The sequence below is a fragment of the Musca autumnalis genome, unplaced genomic scaffold (assembly GCF_047663935.1).
Source record: "Musca autumnalis isolate F117 unplaced genomic scaffold, ASM4766393v1 scaffold_4, whole genome shotgun sequence".
NCBI lineage: Eukaryota > Metazoa > Arthropoda > Insecta > Diptera > Muscidae > Musca > Musca autumnalis.
Window position 1 is genome coordinate 3,355,866 of NW_027411977.1, and position 17,260 is coordinate 3,373,125.

The following is a 17,260-nucleotide window of genomic DNA, read 5'->3' on the forward strand; positions in this document are numbered from 1 at the left end:
GCCACCATCTTTCGTTTCCGTCTGTCCGTCTGTCACCAAAGTCGCCTTAACGTATATGTTTGTTATTTTATATCACGCTTCTGATTTACACAGAACAACAACAACACTACTAATATACATAATTTGCATTTTTATGATTTATTTGTTGTGAGTGTTTTAGACTTTTCATTTCGCTGTTCTTTCTTCTGATATTTGTTTGACATGACTTGAGAATGAAATCAGGGGCATGGAAAGAACGGAGAAAAGATGAATAAAAAAAAGAACTTCAGTGACTTTTCAAATGTTGTCACAGTTATTCTCATGGGTTCGAGCCAGACTTGTGTAAGTAAAATAGCGCAAATTGTACAAAGTTTCTTGTGTGTGTTTTCCTCTCCACAGCTAGAACAACTTCCTTTGGGGGCTCATATTTTACTTTTCCAATGCTAATCTCTTTTTTTATGCGGTCGCTACAACAATTTTGAGTTTTATACGCTAAACATGCCGCTATAGTAATACTGTTTCCCATGAATTCTTGTTTGATGCTGAATTAAGTCTTTAGGAATGTACAAAAGTGAATTCTAATCATTTTATTAGCTGCATTTTCTATTTATTTGACTTGAAATGTTATTATAATCGGCGATGGAGCAGTATTTCAATTTCCTTTAATTAAGGAACTTTTTTCTGATTTAGGGTAACATTGTGTGAATTGGAACAGAATAAACGCTACGGCCAGTACTAATGTTTGAACATATTCGATTCAAAATCAGTTAACCTTGGACCATGATATTGTTACCATAGGTTTTAACTTTTATGTGGTCAGATTCTATTTCCCTAGATATAGGTGTATGTAGATCCGAAAATGCATTTGTTTATAATTTTGAAATGGAATATAGAATATATGTTCCAGGAGAAATGGAAATGAATCGGGCACGACATTCGAAAAGGACCAGAAAACATTGAAATACGAGGTTGGGAATGGTATGCCTAGAGATAAAGCATATAAATAAGCCATAGAAAGAGATTGATCGCTTGTTTCATAAAACGATTCAAATTCTTTCGAAATTCTACCAAACTTCTGTTTTTTAAAAAATGTTTGATTCTCTTTTTTCAACTAAACAAAAATTAAAAAAAAAAACAGGAGATTGTTAGTAATTCGAACGAATTTGAATTCTAATCGTCTTAGAGAAACAGACCATAAAGCTATATGTCTGCTCCAGAAAAGCAAGATTCTAAAAATTGTTAATATTTTTTCCATTTCATAAAGTAAAAATTTTTATCGTAGTAAAAATTTTTAAATTTTTGCAGGTTCTGGAAGAGACATTATTTGTTATAGTAGAGTAAAATGAAATTTTCTTGTAACTGCCCATGTTCCCGAGAGGAATATAGGTATAACGGAGTAAAATAATAACATGGGTACCATTGTACTGTAAATACCGGCTGGGCGAACAAAATCGTAAGTTTTATCTAAATTAAGACATTCTCCTGCGGACAGATGGAAGTCTCGGCTACGAAAACAAAATGTTCTTTTAAATCGTAAGTCTTCCCTGAATAGCCGGTGTTAAGACTAGAATTTAAGACTTTTCTCCTACGGACAGAAGGAAATATCGGCTATGCGAACAAGATTTTCTTTGAAATCGTAATTCTTCTCTAAATAGCCGTCCTACGGTCTGGGATTAGTTGTTTCTCCTATGAATAGGTATAAATTATCTCTCATTTTCTTTGGAACAGTAAATGTGTTGTGGTTTCTGGAATCGTTCATGACCCTAGGTTCCCATTTATGGGAATAAATAAATTAAATTAAATAGCCTAAATATTCTCACTATAGGCTTTTAAATGATACCCATATTGCTTAGGAAAATAAAAGCAAATCATTTCTTTCAGGCTTTCAGGGCATATACTTCGAAAGTATGGACCTTCCGGATAGCATTTATGTATGTAAAACATACTTATAAAGCTTTACTATGATACCCATAATAACTTCGTCGATCCATTAATAATAAATGCGGAACTTCAAATGCCTATATTTATTCCTTAAAACTCCTATAAGGAGCATAGGGTTACAACAAAGTTAATAAACCTAGTTCTACCTAATGCTATTCTTTTGATTTCGCTCTATGTAACTCCGCTTCTTTCAACATCTTTTTTCAATTTGTCGCTGGGCGTCCTCTTCATCGGCTTGCCTATGGATTTCATTCAATGGCTTGTTTTGTTATATCACTGGAACCCTTCCGCAGTGTATGCCCAATCTACTTCCATTTCCGTTCCATGATATTCACATAGATTGGTGTTTGCTTTATCAGCTCCCATAGCCTGTTATTTGAGATTGTCTTGCACCAGTAAATTCTTATCAAGCGCCTTAGGCAGATGTCTATATATGTATCGGTTAATATGGACTGATCAGGGAAAACCTACCTGGGGTAAACATTTCATCATAGTACGAGGATAGTGCGCGAACTCCTCATATGCAATTTCTTTTGAAAACATGTGTTATTTGAACTCATATTTAGTTTCTTAACTACCGCTGTATAATCGATGAACCAAGAATCCATGATGCATAGGTTCTATGTACGTTTCCATGAACAAGGCTAACATCCGAAACGTCATAAAACTGCGTTGTTTCAGTTATTGATCGTGCATTGTAAAAGTATTTTAAAATTCATACTGTTACAAAACCTACCAAATTTTCTACCTGATGCTTGAGTGTATTCTGTGTTTCAAATGCGTTTTGGAGTGCAATACTTCGCATTAATTCTATATCACAGCGATATCGATGGAATAGGATGCGTAAGACATTCATAGACATTTACAAAGCAACTGATGTTTCGAAGTCAGTTCAACCTCTGGGATCTGACATCATCTTGGGACCCTGATCACAACTATATTAGGTTTTCCGGGGGAAGTCCGAAAATGTTTCGATTTTTACATCCCTTATTCGGCTTGAAGTACTTATAATGGATAGTCCTTGTTATCGTTTCTAATAATATACTGCATTCTCGCATTGACAGATGTAAATTTCGGTTAGGCGATTAAAAATCAACTCCAATGCAATGTATGTAAAAACATTCAGCCCGAACCGAACGGTGCCACTAAACGACAGAGTCCATTTCTGATTTTTTTAATTGGGATCAGCGAAAATATATAAATTTTACAACACGTTTCCCAACATTTTTAATATGTGTGCCGCGGGGCTATGTCATAATTTTATAAATTCCTACGGCTGCAATAATAAAACTGCTTCAATTGCAATATTAATTTCAACCTTTCATGGCCAACTTTAAACCACATTCAGAATCGGTAATGAAAAAACAAATGCAACTCAAAACACGTACCAACATTCAAAACTACTGGGGAGACTAGATAAATTGGTAAAGATTATCTGAACATATGATAAGACAATGTTATCAGTTAGATTATACCTACATACGTAGTGAAGTTTATGGTTCCGCTTATACCATGTATTCACATGCTTAAAAATGCAAACGATATAGAAGTTAACAAAATTTAATTTCTGTCCTTTTTAAAATAAACATTTTGTATTTTAGACCCTAAAAATAAGCAACACTCGCAATTGGACACATTGATTCTAATAAGAATTTTCTATCCAATAACATTACTCCACTTACCGTTATGTTCCGTGAATATATTCATTCCGATGGGTGCGCGATTATCCTTTGGATTATGACATGATGAAGATGTAGATACACCACCACCCACTGAACGATGCAAACCACCAGCAACAGCTGCTGGTGGTACGGATGATTTGATGCGGGAGCCACGCAATGTGGAACCAGCACCTAAAGCATTCACCGGCAGACCATGGGAACCGACTGGACTACTACTGGACACGCCAATACAGCTGGCGGTACCTCCGTGGCCGCCACTAGAATGTGAACCACGTTCTTTGCCTTGTTGAGCACCCATTGTCGTCGTCAAAACTACAAATCAGGGGGTATATTCCAAAGCAAAGAGACGAAAAGAAAGGTCCAAATAAATTCTGTATAATTCTTCTGTCTGTTGTTTCGTTTTTACTCCACAATATACAACAGCAACAAGAACAATAGAATCACACGGCTCTGCGGCGGTGAAACACCGAGAGGATTACACGAAGGATGATTGAGTACACAAAAAAGGCACTGCGCGCTTTGTCACTTCACTTGTAAAAGTGTGTAGTATAGTAATTGTTGAGTACGTGTTACGCGCGGAGAGAGCAATTCACAGACCGAGAGCGAGAGAACGAACGTACAACAATACACAACAATACCCAGCTCCAGCTAGTGGTGGGTGGGTGGTTGGCTGTTTGTTGCAAGGTAGAGTATGAGGAGCTAAATTTTCTTCCGATAGAGTTTTTCCAAGACTTGGTCAAATATGTTTTCTATTTTTGCCTTGAAAAATAAATAACACTCGCGGCAGTTGGCGACAGAATCATTTTGTTTTTGTTTTAATTTAAACTGATTGGGAACTGAATTCACTGGCGCTGTGAATTGTTGTTGTTGATTTTGTTACTTTTTCTTTATTTTTCGTTTGTCGCACTCAGCACTTCCAACTTCTTGTGTAGTAGACACCGAATCAAGAATTTAACCACAAAAAGGAAGTTGCAATCATTTGCTAGACAAGATAATACTTTTTTCAAATTCTTCTTGGGCGATTGGTTAAAACAAATCTACAAATATATATTTGTTATGATTTTTTTCTTTAATTGCATTTTGTTTCTTCTTTTTTTACTTTTCCAAGATTAATACACGCCCTAAAGACTGCAGCGGCATCGCGCTGGAGCCGTCCGTCTTTCGTCTTTCAGATGTATCCATTAACACAAGACCAGATTTATTTTATTTTCCCATTAGATTTTTTCATTTGAACATTTCACCTTTTCCAATAAAAATTTTCCGACATAATACTTGACAATTTTTCACGGCTTTCTAAAATCGTTTGTCGATTTGCCACTTCCTTTCTTTTTCTATTCTTTTGTATGCTTCAAGATTTTTGCAATTGTCTGGCGACAATTTTTCTGATATTTCTGTTATTTCACATTTTTATTTCCGTGCAGATTATTCTTGGTTTTCAAATTAGAGACATTTAATTTTCTTTAAACAGCACAAAAATACACAACTTGTTAAATTGAATATTTTTTTTAGTAAAACCTCGCAATTACACGGAGATGTTTCGTCGTCGTTTTCATCTGTGTCTGTGAGAAAAAAGAAAAACACGCAATCAGAGATGGAAGCCGAGTCGATTTGTCAGCCGGCGGAGCGCCGCCACCACTGATTTTTTAAGGGTTCAGCCGCCGCCGATTTTAATCGCGGTTAAGGCGCTGAAAATATATGAAGCCAAGGCAAATTTATATAAGGTATATGCATGAATATGCAACAAATTTACAACAACAACATTGTTATTGAAAATGAATTGTCAATGGAAATATTGAATAATAGGGTCGTTCCAAAAATTTTTTAGGAAAAACATAAATAAATTTTGAAAATCCTCTAAAATAGAACAAATTTGAATCAAAATTGCTCCGTTCCCTGACGTGCAAGAATCTTCAAGTTTTACCACTTTACTCGAAAAGCGTTCCTTTAAAACTGATCGTGTGTACCCCGCTTTAGTAAGAACAGAATCAATCGTCGCTTGCTTCCCCAAATGTCAAATTATAAAGGAATGCCAGAGCCTCCTAAAGGGGAACGCAGGCGGATTTGCAAAGAGGCTCTGGCATTCCTTTATAATTTGACATTTGGGGAAGCAAGCGACGATTGATTCTGTTCTTACTAAAGCGGGGTACACACGATCAGTTTTAACTGTCGATTTTTCTGAAATATAGATAAATGTCAAACTGTCCAGCAACCACAAAATATTTTGTGGTTGCATGATGACTGACAAAAAAGAACGGCCACACTGGCAAGCAACAGATTATTTGAGCAAAACTGACAGTCAAAACTGATCGTGTGTACCCCACTTAAGGCCTCCCCCCAGCATTGACTGGTTTAAATTTTAATTATTATTATTTTATTTCTTTTTATTTTGCTTTGACAAAGCGCGTAGTTTTCTTTTTTCCTTTTGCCTTAATTGTCAAATAAATGTCAAATCAGCAGTTTGACAGATTTTCCACTTTTTACGCAACGAAATTTGTGGAGCAAAATGTAGTAAAAGGGAAAGCCATTTTTGCTCTCTCTCTCCCTTCTTAAAAATTGCTTCCAGTTTTACTACTTTTTGGGGTTAAAGAACGATTCCGAATTAAAAATGGTAAAACTTGTGGTTTGTTCCAGAACTGCAAGAATGTACTATTTTTTACTATTTTCTCTGATAACATAAAGGAAAAAATTGGTATCGTAGTAAAAATAGTAGCTTCTTGCAGGTTCTGGCACTGAGCATTGAAGAAACTTTAACGTAAAGGAATAGAAGTTATTTTGATATTGCTGGTCAGTTTGACAGTTACTCAGTAGTCACACCCGCAAAATTTGCGGTGAAACTTTCCCATTATTTTGGCGTTCACAGATCGATTTCCATACTAAAGTAATTTTATGAAAATGCTGTATTGGGGAACTCGATCTATGAACGCCAAAATAATGGCAAAGTTTCGTCGCAAATTTTGCGCGTGTGTCTACTGGGTTATCGATATTTTCCCGTTTAATGCTTGGTTTACATTTACGAAATCCACTCGATTTCATCTGTCAATTCCTTTGTGTATACGTCAAATGAAAACTCATCTGAAATCGATTGGATTTCGTTTGTCGTTTGAGCAATGGAATTGACAGAAATCGAGTGGATTTCGTAAATGTAAACATAGTACAAAATTGAAAACATGGTACAATAAAGTAGAGGTAGGCCAGGTATGAAAATCACTGAGAAATGCCACCCTGCAGCCATGGCTTAAAACGTCAAATGGCATGGTACAATAATAATGGTAGATGTACCTGCATAGCTATCACGTATTACAAAAACATATGGAACTTATGGCCCCGGCACATACGGTACGTTGTGCGTTGCGTCACGCGTTAAAAACAACAACCACATGAAAAAAATGTAAGTGATGCCAAGTTTGTTCTTGAAGTTTTCATGTGGTTGTTGTAACGCGACGCACAACGTACCGTATGTGCCGGGGCCATTAGAGCTTCACTTCTTATATGTTAAAAGTGTCATATAGTGTAAAAACATTTCTTTAGCTAGGCTCCAGAATATTCTTGATGGAAAAGTGTTCCAAAAATAGCAAAAGTTCTTCACAAACTTATGACAGTGAAAAATGTCATTCACTTATTTTCTACTTGGCAAGTTTGGCTAATCTGATATCGTGATTGCTGGTATCCGATTTGCAGATAAATGTCAGCAGAATTTTTACAAAAATTGTAATTTTTACATTCCCGTACATTTGGAAAAAATTTAAATTAATATCAATATTTGATAAATTGTTCATTCGTAAGTTTTGCTAAAAAATCAACAATTTTATTTTGCCACGCGAATACACATTTTTTGTCCTTGTTTTCAATTTTAAGATATAGTGTTACAGCAGAAGTTTTTTGTTGGAACAATTCAGCGATACATCTACCTTTATGATTGCATATGGTCTGTTCCTTTACTTCTGAAAATGGTAAAACCGGCAAAAGTAGTAAAAGTTGAAAACTGCTCCCATATGAATTGTATTGTGTCTGAAGTAAAGGAACGCTTTTCGAGTAAAAAGTTGTAAAACTTGAAGATTCTTGAACGTAAAGGAACAGGGCTATAATGTCAAAAACAGTAAAAAATGTCAACCCTGCTTTTGACAGATTAGGCCATAAAAAGAAAAAAATTGTAATCAGCTGTTAGCTGTTAGCCTACCTTTACTTTATTCTACTATGGCTGAAAACACATCCAACGTTTAATTGTTTAATGGATTGTCAAGTTGTCTTTGTGAAACCCTGTAAAGCCAAAATAAGACCCCCTGCAGACAGTGAAATTAATTTCATGAAAGTATGCGCTCTTAGATCGAGTTCCATACTAAAGTCACTTTACTATATTGCTTGTAGCGGGTAATTCGATCTAAAAACCCCTGTAAAATGTAAAAATTTTCATTGCCAGTTTCACAGTCTGGCATTAGTCTAATTGGGATAAAAATCAAAAGTTATGGCAACACTACACCATTTCGTTGGTTTGTCGATTTTGATATCCCTTACATTTGACGTTTTATTGAGTATTTATTGTTTAGGGATTTAGGATTTTGTGAAATAATAAAAAATAAAGTGACTGAATTTATTGAATTTATATACGAAGAAATAATGTGCAAGTGGTTAAAGGAAACAGCAATATCCAGAGACTAAGCCGAATTTATGTTTACCGGGGCTGAGGGGATGATAATTAGAATGTGGTCGTAAAATCGATTATGAAAAACTGGCTGAAATATAAATAAATATTTCCAATATTTATAATTATGAAAATCGCGCAAAAGTATTGCAACACCATTACTACGACTTGCAGCAAAACACAGCATTCAATTAAAAGTGAACTTAATATTCTTGGATTTTGACGTGTTTACAACTGGACGGACTCAACCACTTAAAAAATACAACCTGCCCGTGTTCCACTGTTACTAAGGGTGACAACAAAGAAGAACGGATTAAGTTTTGTTTTTGTAAATTTATTCGTAATTTAATAGGATGCATTATTACTAGCAGACTCTGCATTTGGAACAGTAAAGTTATTTGAGGTAAGTTGTATGTTTTGACAAACTTTACTGGGTGTATAAACAACTAACTGCGAATTCCTTCTTCTCTCTAGCCGCCATTCCGTTCTTATCTATTGTTTATTATTGTTATCAACAGTACCATGCTTATGTGTTTCTAGCTTATTGTTGTAATAATTTATTACAATAAAAAAGTGCCGTTAGCATGCACTGTGTTCAGTGGGAAATAAACCTCACATACCCGCTAGATTTTGGCATTTGGCATCCATAAAATGGGGGTTTTTCCTTCCATCCACAAAAAATCCTTTTGGAATCGTTACCTAATTGCATATTTTAAATGTTGCTCCTACAATTAGAAAAGTCTTCCATCATTGCATTAGGCCTTACTTCTCCTCATAGTTTGCTCTGACGTTGAATGAATATGACACTCATAAAATGTCATTACTTTTTTCTATGTATTTGTACAAAAAATACTATTCTGATTCAGTTTGATTAAATGCACTTTTGTAGTTTTCCCCCACATGCTGTTCGCACAATATACACAACACAACAATAATTCCCCTCTCTTGTTGCCTTTATCAAGGCTGTCCATTCTCCCAAAATAAAGAAGAAGAGACAAATATGGTTCTGTGATTACATTACAATGGGCATATTTAACTTGAAGTGGGGAAACGCAGGTGGTGCATTAAAATTCATTGGCAGTGCTAAACAAATTTCAATTCCACCAAAAATATACCTATGTACATATTGACAAACGACAACATTTACATGCACTAATTTGTATTAAACTGCCTTTTTCTTATTTATTACAGTCGAAGGGGCATCCATTGAAGTCTTTGATATTAACACGCCAGTAGAAAATGACCGACGGGATGAATGTTCTAAATATAAAGCAAGAAATACAAGAACCCAACACAAATGCTAACAGCATTAACTGCTACAGCCCATCATCGGCAAATGGAACATCAACAACTACGACTCCAACTGCCGGGACCAGTAGTAATGGAGGTGTTCATAACAGAAGAAACAGTGCTGCCTCCAGTAGCAATGGTGGAAATGGTATGAAATCGTCACCTTCTGTTTCCCCCGAAAGGCAGATGTGCAGCTCTACAACAACATTAAGTCTCAATAGCAATGGTTCTTATACGGCTACCGATAATGATGGTAATATGGGTTCGACAGGTGGAGGAGGAAATAACCTGTTATCAAATACCACTCAATCGGGTTCGTCTGGCAGTTCTTCAATACGTGATGAATTAAGACGTCTTTGTTTGGTTTGTGGTGATGTTGCCTCGGGGTTTCACTACGGTGTAGCAAGTTGTGAAGCATGTAAGGCATTTTTTAAACGTACTATACAGGGTAACATTGAATATACGTGTCCAGCCAATAATGAATGCGAAATAAACAAACGAAGGCGTAAAGCATGCCAGGCATGTCGATTTCAAAAATGCCTCCTAATGGGAATGTTGAAGGTAATTAGAAAGTCATTAAAAAGTCAGGTGTTTAATAACTATTTCTCTTCGTTTTTAGGAAGGAGTACGTTTAGATCGAGTACGTGGCGGCCGTCAAAAATATCGAAGAAATCCTGTTTCCAATTCATACCAAACAATGCAGTTACTATACCAATCTAGCATTACATCGCTGGGTGATGTGAAAATCCTTGACGCCTTGAGTAACTATGAACCCGATATTCTATCCGTACAAACTCCCACGAGCCAAGCTAATAGGGCCAATTCAACGTCTTCATTAATTGACGATGAGTCAGGAAATGCTTCAACACCTTCAACCACGTCGTCAAGTGCGAACATTAAGAGTGAACATAGTAATCTTATGCACAATACCGACCCTGCTGATGCAACACCACCTTCAACACCGACCTCATCAACAGCGGGTAGTATGTCGACGCCCACTACTAGCACTACATGCATTTTCCAACTCAACTCCTTGACCAACAATAACTCGGATGCTCATGATATCTTGTGTGTTCTCAGTGATCTATACGATAAGGAATTGGTTTATGTTATTGGTTGGGCCAAACAAATTCCTGGATTTACAGAATTACCTCTTAACGATCAAATGAAACTGTTGCAAGTTTCTTGGGCTGAAATATTGACCCTACAGCTCATATTTCGTTCGTTGCCATTCAATGGCAAATTATGTTTTGCCTCTGACGTTTGGATGGATGAGTTATTGGCCAAAGAGTGTGGTTATACCGAATTCTATTACCATTGTGTTCAAGTGGCACAACGTCTGGAACGCATCTCACCACGGCGAGAAGAATATTATTTGCTAAAGGCCTTGATATTAGCCAATTGTGATATCCTTTTAGACGATCAGAGTTCTTTGCGAGCCTTCCGCGACTCAATACTGAATTCTCTTAACGATGTGGTCTATTTGTTGCGTCACAGTTCTGCTGTATCACATCAGCAGCAGCTGTTACTCTTACTGCCATCCCTGCGTCAGGCTGATAATATTCTACGTCGTTTTTGGCGCAATGTTAATGCCGAAGGTTCAGTGTCACTAAAAAAACTTTTTATGGAAATGTTAGAAACAGTATCACGGTGAGATTTAAAGTTCACAACATCACAACTTTAGCATTTGTTTCGTTAATGATTATTTTGTTATATATTTTCATTTCTTAATTTACATGCTTTTGCTTTTATTTATGTTTAATTCTATTCATGATATGCTAAGAAATATTGTTAGATATAAGTATCTGAGAGTAGTTATTGTATAGCTGTTTTTGGAACCGCTCATGGCCCTATGGGCTAGGTTACTGTGTTTGTCAAATAAAAATTAAATTAAATCTTTTTAGTTTTGTTTGGCTCGAGGTCATATGAAAAATAAAAAACAAGATTTTGTTTTTTGATTTTTAATATTTATTTTTCCAATATTTCGATCATATCCTATGATCATCATCAGGGATTTTTGGCTTTAAAGTATAAAAACAATAACGAATGGTTCTAAATTAATATTTAAGCAAAAACGTTAACATTTTTATAATAATTACATTTATTTTTCTTTTTTAGCACCACATTTTATGTTGTGTTCACGTTTGAGTTTAAATTTCAACTAAGTTTTTCTGTGCTTTTCGATTATGTTTCTATATATTTGCGCACAGTGTTCAGTATCTGTTTTATAATTCATGCGCTTTTCACCAGGAATATTTATTATATGTAGCATTTCCAACATATACCTTCTTTTGTAGTTGTTCTCTTGGGTTAAAATATCTACTTTTTCGAAGTTGGGAGTATGTCCTGTTAAGGAACAATGAGCCGCTAGAGCTGTTTTTTGTTCTACAGGTTTATTCCTCGCTTTTTGGTCAGATTTGTGACCGCTTATCCTTGTTTTAAGCTTACTTTTTGTAGAACAAAAAACAGCTCTAGCGGCTCATTGTTCCTTAACAGGACATACTCCCAACTTCGAAAAAGTAGATATTTTAACCCAAGAGAACAACTACAAAAGAAGGTATATGTTGGAAATGCTACATATAATAAATATTCCTGGTGAAAAGCGCATGAATTATAAAACAGATACTGAACACTGTGCGCAAATATATAGAAACATAATCGAAAAGCACAGAAAAACTTAGTTGAAATTTAAACTCAAACGTGAACACAACATAAAATGTGGTGCTAAAAAAGAAAAATAAATGTAATTATTATAAAAATGTTAACGTTTTTGCTTAAATATTAATTTAGAACCATTCGTTATTGTTTTTATACTTTAAAGCCAAAAATCCCTGATGATGATCATAGGATATGATCGAAATATTGGAAAAATAAATATTAAAAATCAAAAAACAAAATCTTGTTTTTTATTTTTCATATGACCTCGAGCCAAACAAAACTAAAAAGAAGATAATAAAAGTCCAAAGGTCAACAATCATTATTACAATAATTAAATTAAATTAAATATATATCTTTACACACATACATAATACAAATAGGCTTAACAACTTAAAATTTAAATCTATTGTTAATTTGTCATCTATTCTTATGGAATTATTTACTGGCAGTGGTTAGATTACCTCGTTTGTGACGATTACATACATATTTTTTCAGTTGTTTTTGTTGTAGATTCAATTTTCCTTTATTTTCTAGTTGTTAATTCCAAAGATTTCTATTTAATATCACCTACAGTAAGAAAGCGTCAATGAAATTCTCTTTTTCATTTAGAAAATAACAACTTACAACTATTATTATGTAGATATCTTTAAGGCAACTTTAATACATATATTATGTATAAAAAATATTTGTAAATAAAGAAAATAATGTAAACAAAACTAATCCAACGTAAAATGGCTTGCTTTTTATTTTGATAGTCGTTGAACGTCCACTGAAAAAATACATACCTTAATACCGAAGTGTCTACCCATTATCTTCGACTCATTTGTAGTTGGAAACTGAAATTTTTATCATCTCAAACATTTAATAACATTCATTTAAATAAAATTGAATTAAATTTCATTATAAACTTTATTTTGCGTATATTTTCTTATAAAATAAATTTCTTACATAAAGTATTCTATAAAAGTGATTATTAAAATAAAAACAAAAACAATATGTTATTACAAATTAGTATGGGGAAATTTTAAAAGCGTGGATCGATCCAATGGCTTGTCTTTGAACATGTGCTTTATGTATGTATTTGGAAAACTTATGTGGTAACAACTTTTTTATTGTACATCTGATAATTGCAGTGTCTTTTCCAATTTCCATTTATTTACATTACAGACTAGATTCAAGGATTTTCATTTGTTTTAAACTATATGAGTTTCGTCGTTGTTGATTGGAGATTTAAGGAAACAATCTAAACTAAGTACTCTTTCCTCGAGTTCTCCATTTTGCCTTAAACACTAACCGTTGTCAGTATCAAACTGATAGTGTTTTTGACTACGTTCTAAGTCGTGGGATTCGAAGTATTTTTTTGAATTCGCAGCATAACGGTCAGATCTTTCCAATTCCTTACGAAAGTAGTCAATGGTACGGAGGAGGCCCATTTTCAGCGGCACTTTGGGTTCCCAATTTAAATATTTTTTGGCTCTGCTTATGTCCGGCTTCCTGCGCTGTGGATCGTCTTCCATTGCATCCGTTCGTTCCACCTTACTATGACCACCTACTAATTCTTTGATTATAAAGGCAAATTCTTCAATGGTATGTTCGACAGGATTTCCCAAATTTACGGGTTGTGTGTAATTTGATTCCATAAGCATAATGAGACCATCTACCAAATCGTCGACATATTGAAAGGAACGAGTCTGCTTGCCATTGCCATAAACAGTTATGGTTTCATTTCGCAAAGCTTGGAGAATAAAATTCGACACAACACGGCCGTCGTTCATGTGCATTCGGGGTCCATATGTGTTGAATATTCTAGCTACGCGCACTTGAACTTTTTCCTGTAATAAAAGATATTGTTTTTAATCATTAAATTCTCTAAACAATCAAAAGCTAAATAACAAATATAGAATTTTACAGTTTTTTGTGATAAAAAAATTGTATTTGTCTGTTTACATCCTCATAGACTTAAGTACATACATACATATGTATGTACGTATGTGTCTATAGATGTATTTCAAAACCTTAGTACTTTTTTATGATTGTCCGATAACAAGTCTGTTTATTATACTTAACATTTTTCCGAAAACACATCTACAAATTTTTACTACGGTAACAATTTCTCCTTTATGATATTGCAAAAAGTTGCAAAAATTAGTAGCAGTTATTAATATATGAACGGAAATTATTGTCACCGAACTTTAAATCAATTTTTTTGATAAAAAATATAGAAATCATGATTGCGAAACGTTGAAATCTGTTACTTTTTGTGTTGTACAAATTAAAAAATAAATATATGTATGTATGTATTTAATAAAATTATCCTAAAATATATCATAAATTTATATATAAACATCATCCTGCCTAGGACAAATTTCGGACAATGACCACCTATCTTTTGACAAAATTAGTCAGTTTCTTTCGTTTACTCACCTGCTTAGCATAAGCATAGCTCAAGGTTTCTGAAACTCGCTTTCCTTCGTCATAGCAAGCTCGGGGTCCTATTGGATTCACATGGCCCCAGTATGTTTCTGGTTGGGGATGCACAGTTGGATCTCCATAAACTTCAGAAGTACTGGCAATCAAAACTTTGGCCATTACACGTTTAGCCAAACCTAAAACATTTATTGTTCCCATAGTGTTGGTCTTAATGGTCTTTACGGGATTCAACATATAGTGCGGTGGGGAGGCTGGTGATGCCAAGTGGTAGATTTCATCGACTTCAATAAACAAAGGATTTACAATGTCATGATGAATTAGTTCAAAGTTCTCATGACCTAGCCAGTGGGCAACATTACGTTTGCGGCCCGTGAAAAAGTTATCAACAACAATAACCTCATGACCTGCCAGCATAAGATTATCGACTAAATGCGAGCCAACAAAACCTGCTCCTCCAGTTATTAAGATTCTTTTTCGGTTTTTGTAATTTAAATATTTCACTTTGGGATACTTGCGAGGTGTGTTGGATTGCAGGGTACGTATATCATTCTGCAGACGTGTCAGTTCTTCTTTTGTCCTTTGCAATTCCAGACGTTGTTCGTCAATGAGTCTTTGTTGATGTTCGTAAATTGTTTCAAATTCCTTTCGGCTTTGTGGTATTGAGGAATTGATGTCGCTATTAAGGGGCAATTTAAGCATTTTAAAGGAGACTACAACCACGACAAGTGTGATTCCAACCCCTATCGCAAATTGTTTCCATCTTTTCTTGGTAATAGTAATTGTCCACATAGCAGTGTCAATAAAACAACCCTGGACAAATTCCAGTCACAGAAGAAGGATGATTACGATATACTTCACATGTGTCAGGCCACACTATATCTTCTACAGAGTTTCTGTTTCCAATTAGTAAAGAAATACTGGGAGATTATGCTAATAATCTAATATGCTAGGTAATGAAGTCAATGGAAACAAAAACAAGTAGTTCTTCGTCAAAATCAAAACAATCAATTCAATGTTGTTTTTGTTGTTATGACATAGGGATATGTATGTCGATTTTTTGTCTTGGAGAGACACTCTGACAAATTGGACGATTATTGTTTATGCAAATATCGAAAAGTCGACTTTTTATGATCGATTTTAGTAGCAACAAAAACTTTTTCATATGGCTTGTTCCCTAGAGCTGGCAAACCATCGATATTCCCAACATTAGATATTTTCGATATAATGTTTTAACATATCGATATTATCGTTAAGTTGCCATCGCCATTAATTTGGAGATGAAAATGGCGGAAATGTCAATGATTTTCTTGAAATTATGCAAAAGTAGTTCACAGATATGTAAAGGAGAATAAACAACTGCTTTTATTTAAAAAAAAAAAAACTGTAAAAAAACATTTTATTTTACCGAAAAATGTTTACGTGTGAATACGGACGTACTTCCTTACACACACATAACCGAAAAGCAGCGACATTTCTATTTATTTCAATGGATTTTAGGTTATGGGTTTTTATTCCGATAATATCGATAGAAAAAACTATCTATCGATATTGAATTTTTAAATAATAATCGATATTATCGATAGTCCCATCGATTTTTTGCCAGCTCTACTGTTCCCGTACTTTATAAAGTGGTAAAAGTCGTAAAAGTTGTAAAAGTCGTAAACGATTTTCATATAAATTTTGTGTATGGGAACGCAAAATGTGTAAAAGTGGTAAAAATTGTAAAAACTTTTAGTTATCGAAAAAAATAGTACAAATTAGTAGATTCTTGGAGTACTGGAACAGACCAATATTTTGCTTAAAATTGAAGAATTTTTTCATTGCTTTGGAGTCGGTTTTTCTTTCATATATTGGCGTCAATGTTTTTGCTTTAGTAATCAACTGTTACCTTGCTAAAGTTTACTAAATGCTGCCTTTTTACTTTTTTCTCTATTTTCGTATCATAGAGTAAAATCTCTCTTACTCTCTGAAAAGAAGTTACTGAATAATTATTACTGAAAAAGTAAAAAGACACAACTATACATACATTTGTCGTTTGTCTCCAAACTGTCCATCATTTTTTCACAGACAGTAGGGTTAACAGATTTTTTACATTTTTGTAAAATGTGTGTGATAATAATTCAAATGTGTTGAAAAAAAGGACATGAACAAAAACAAAATATGTGAACGGAAAACAAAAAGAATTCGACGATTTTTATTTATAATTTTACAACTGTTTTTGCAGTTGTCTGGACGCCTACGTCACCCAGGCAAGTTTTGGGGTTTTGACAATCAATACATGTACTCAACTGTCCTGTCGTGTGTAAACGCAGGGTAAGATAAAAGAATAAAGCAAACCTTGATATATGTTGCTCTTGCAATTTTATTTATTTATCAGAAATGACGCCTAAAGCGTAAAACAGATCCAACGTTTCAGTAAAGTTGGACGTCATTTCTGATAAAAGAATAAAGAACAATTCGATATATGTTGCCCTTGCTCTTTTAAACCGAAAAAATACCCAATAAAGTTGGGGGTCATTTCTGATAAGCCCCCATGAAATGGGGCTCAATTCTATTTCTATGAAAATGTCAAATGAAAAAAATTATAAAGAAAATATTTTTCATTTAAAAGGTAGCATATCAATTGCATTGAATTTATGTC

At 34.4% G+C, this 17,260-nt stretch overlaps 3 protein-coding genes across 11 annotated transcripts in view; 1 reads left to right on the forward strand and 2 right to left on the reverse strand.

Moving 5' to 3' along the window:
* Abl (tyrosine-protein kinase Abl) overlaps window positions 1–5,212 on the reverse strand; it is a 111,279-nt gene extending 106,067 nt beyond the window's left edge. For 2 of the 8 annotated variants that reach the window (XM_073987223.1, XM_073987219.1), the window contains exon 1: window positions 3,603–5,212. In XM_073987223.1, coding sequence (XP_073843324.1) covers window positions 3,603–3,900 — 298 coding nt within the window. In that variant the 5' untranslated portion in view covers window positions 3,901–5,212. The remainder of the gene's footprint in view (window positions 1–3,602) is intronic. The other 6 variants (XM_073987222.1, XM_073987218.1, XM_073987221.1 and 3 more) reach the window with 4 other exon arrangements.
* Window positions 5,213–8,088: 2,876 nt separating this feature from the next.
* ERR (estrogen-related receptor) lies at window positions 8,089–11,498 on the forward strand. 2 transcript variants are annotated; one of them, XM_073987233.1, is made up of 3 exons: window positions 8,089–8,644; window positions 9,433–10,092; window positions 10,151–11,498. In XM_073987233.1, the coding sequence occupies exons 2-3, from the start codon at window positions 9,481–9,483 to the stop codon at window positions 11,183–11,185; spliced, it is 1,647 nt and encodes a 548-aa protein (XP_073843334.1). In that variant the 5' UTR covers window positions 8,089–8,644; window positions 9,433–9,480; the 3' UTR covers window positions 11,186–11,498. The 2 variants fall into 2 exon arrangements, with proteins under 2 accessions (XP_073843334.1, XP_073843335.1); XM_073987234.1 differs by lacking the exon at window positions 8,089–8,644 and adding an exon at window positions 9,144–9,360.
* Window positions 11,499–13,079: 1,581 nt separating this feature from the next.
* Uxs (UDP-xylose synthase) lies at window positions 13,080–15,691 on the reverse strand. Its single transcript, XM_073987235.1, has 2 exons — window positions 14,614–15,691; window positions 13,080–14,021 (listed from the first exon to the last, which is right to left on the reverse strand). The coding sequence occupies exons 1-2, from the start codon at window positions 15,406–15,408 to the stop codon at window positions 13,479–13,481; spliced, it is 1,338 nt and encodes a 445-aa protein (XP_073843336.1). The 5' UTR covers window positions 15,409–15,691; the 3' UTR covers window positions 13,080–13,478.
* Window positions 15,692–17,260: the final 1,569 nt, after the last annotated feature.

Bases quoted from the DNA above. Each gene is read 5' to 3' on its own strand.
- Uxs (XM_073987235.1), bottom strand. From the start codon at position 15,408: ATGTGGACAATTACTATTACCAAGAAAAGATGGAAACAATTTGCGATA. The intron at 14,022-14,613 runs GTGAGTAAACGA...CTTTTATTACAG, and splicing joins GCTATGCTTATGCTAAGCAG to GAAAAAGTTCAAGTGCGCGT.
- ERR (XM_073987233.1), top strand. From the start codon at position 9,481: ATGACCGACGGGATGAATGTTCTAAATATAAAGCAAGAAATACAAGAA. The intron at 10,093-10,150 runs GTAATTAGAAAG...CTTCGTTTTTAG, and splicing joins TCCTAATGGGAATGTTGAAG to GAAGGAGTACGTTTAGATCG.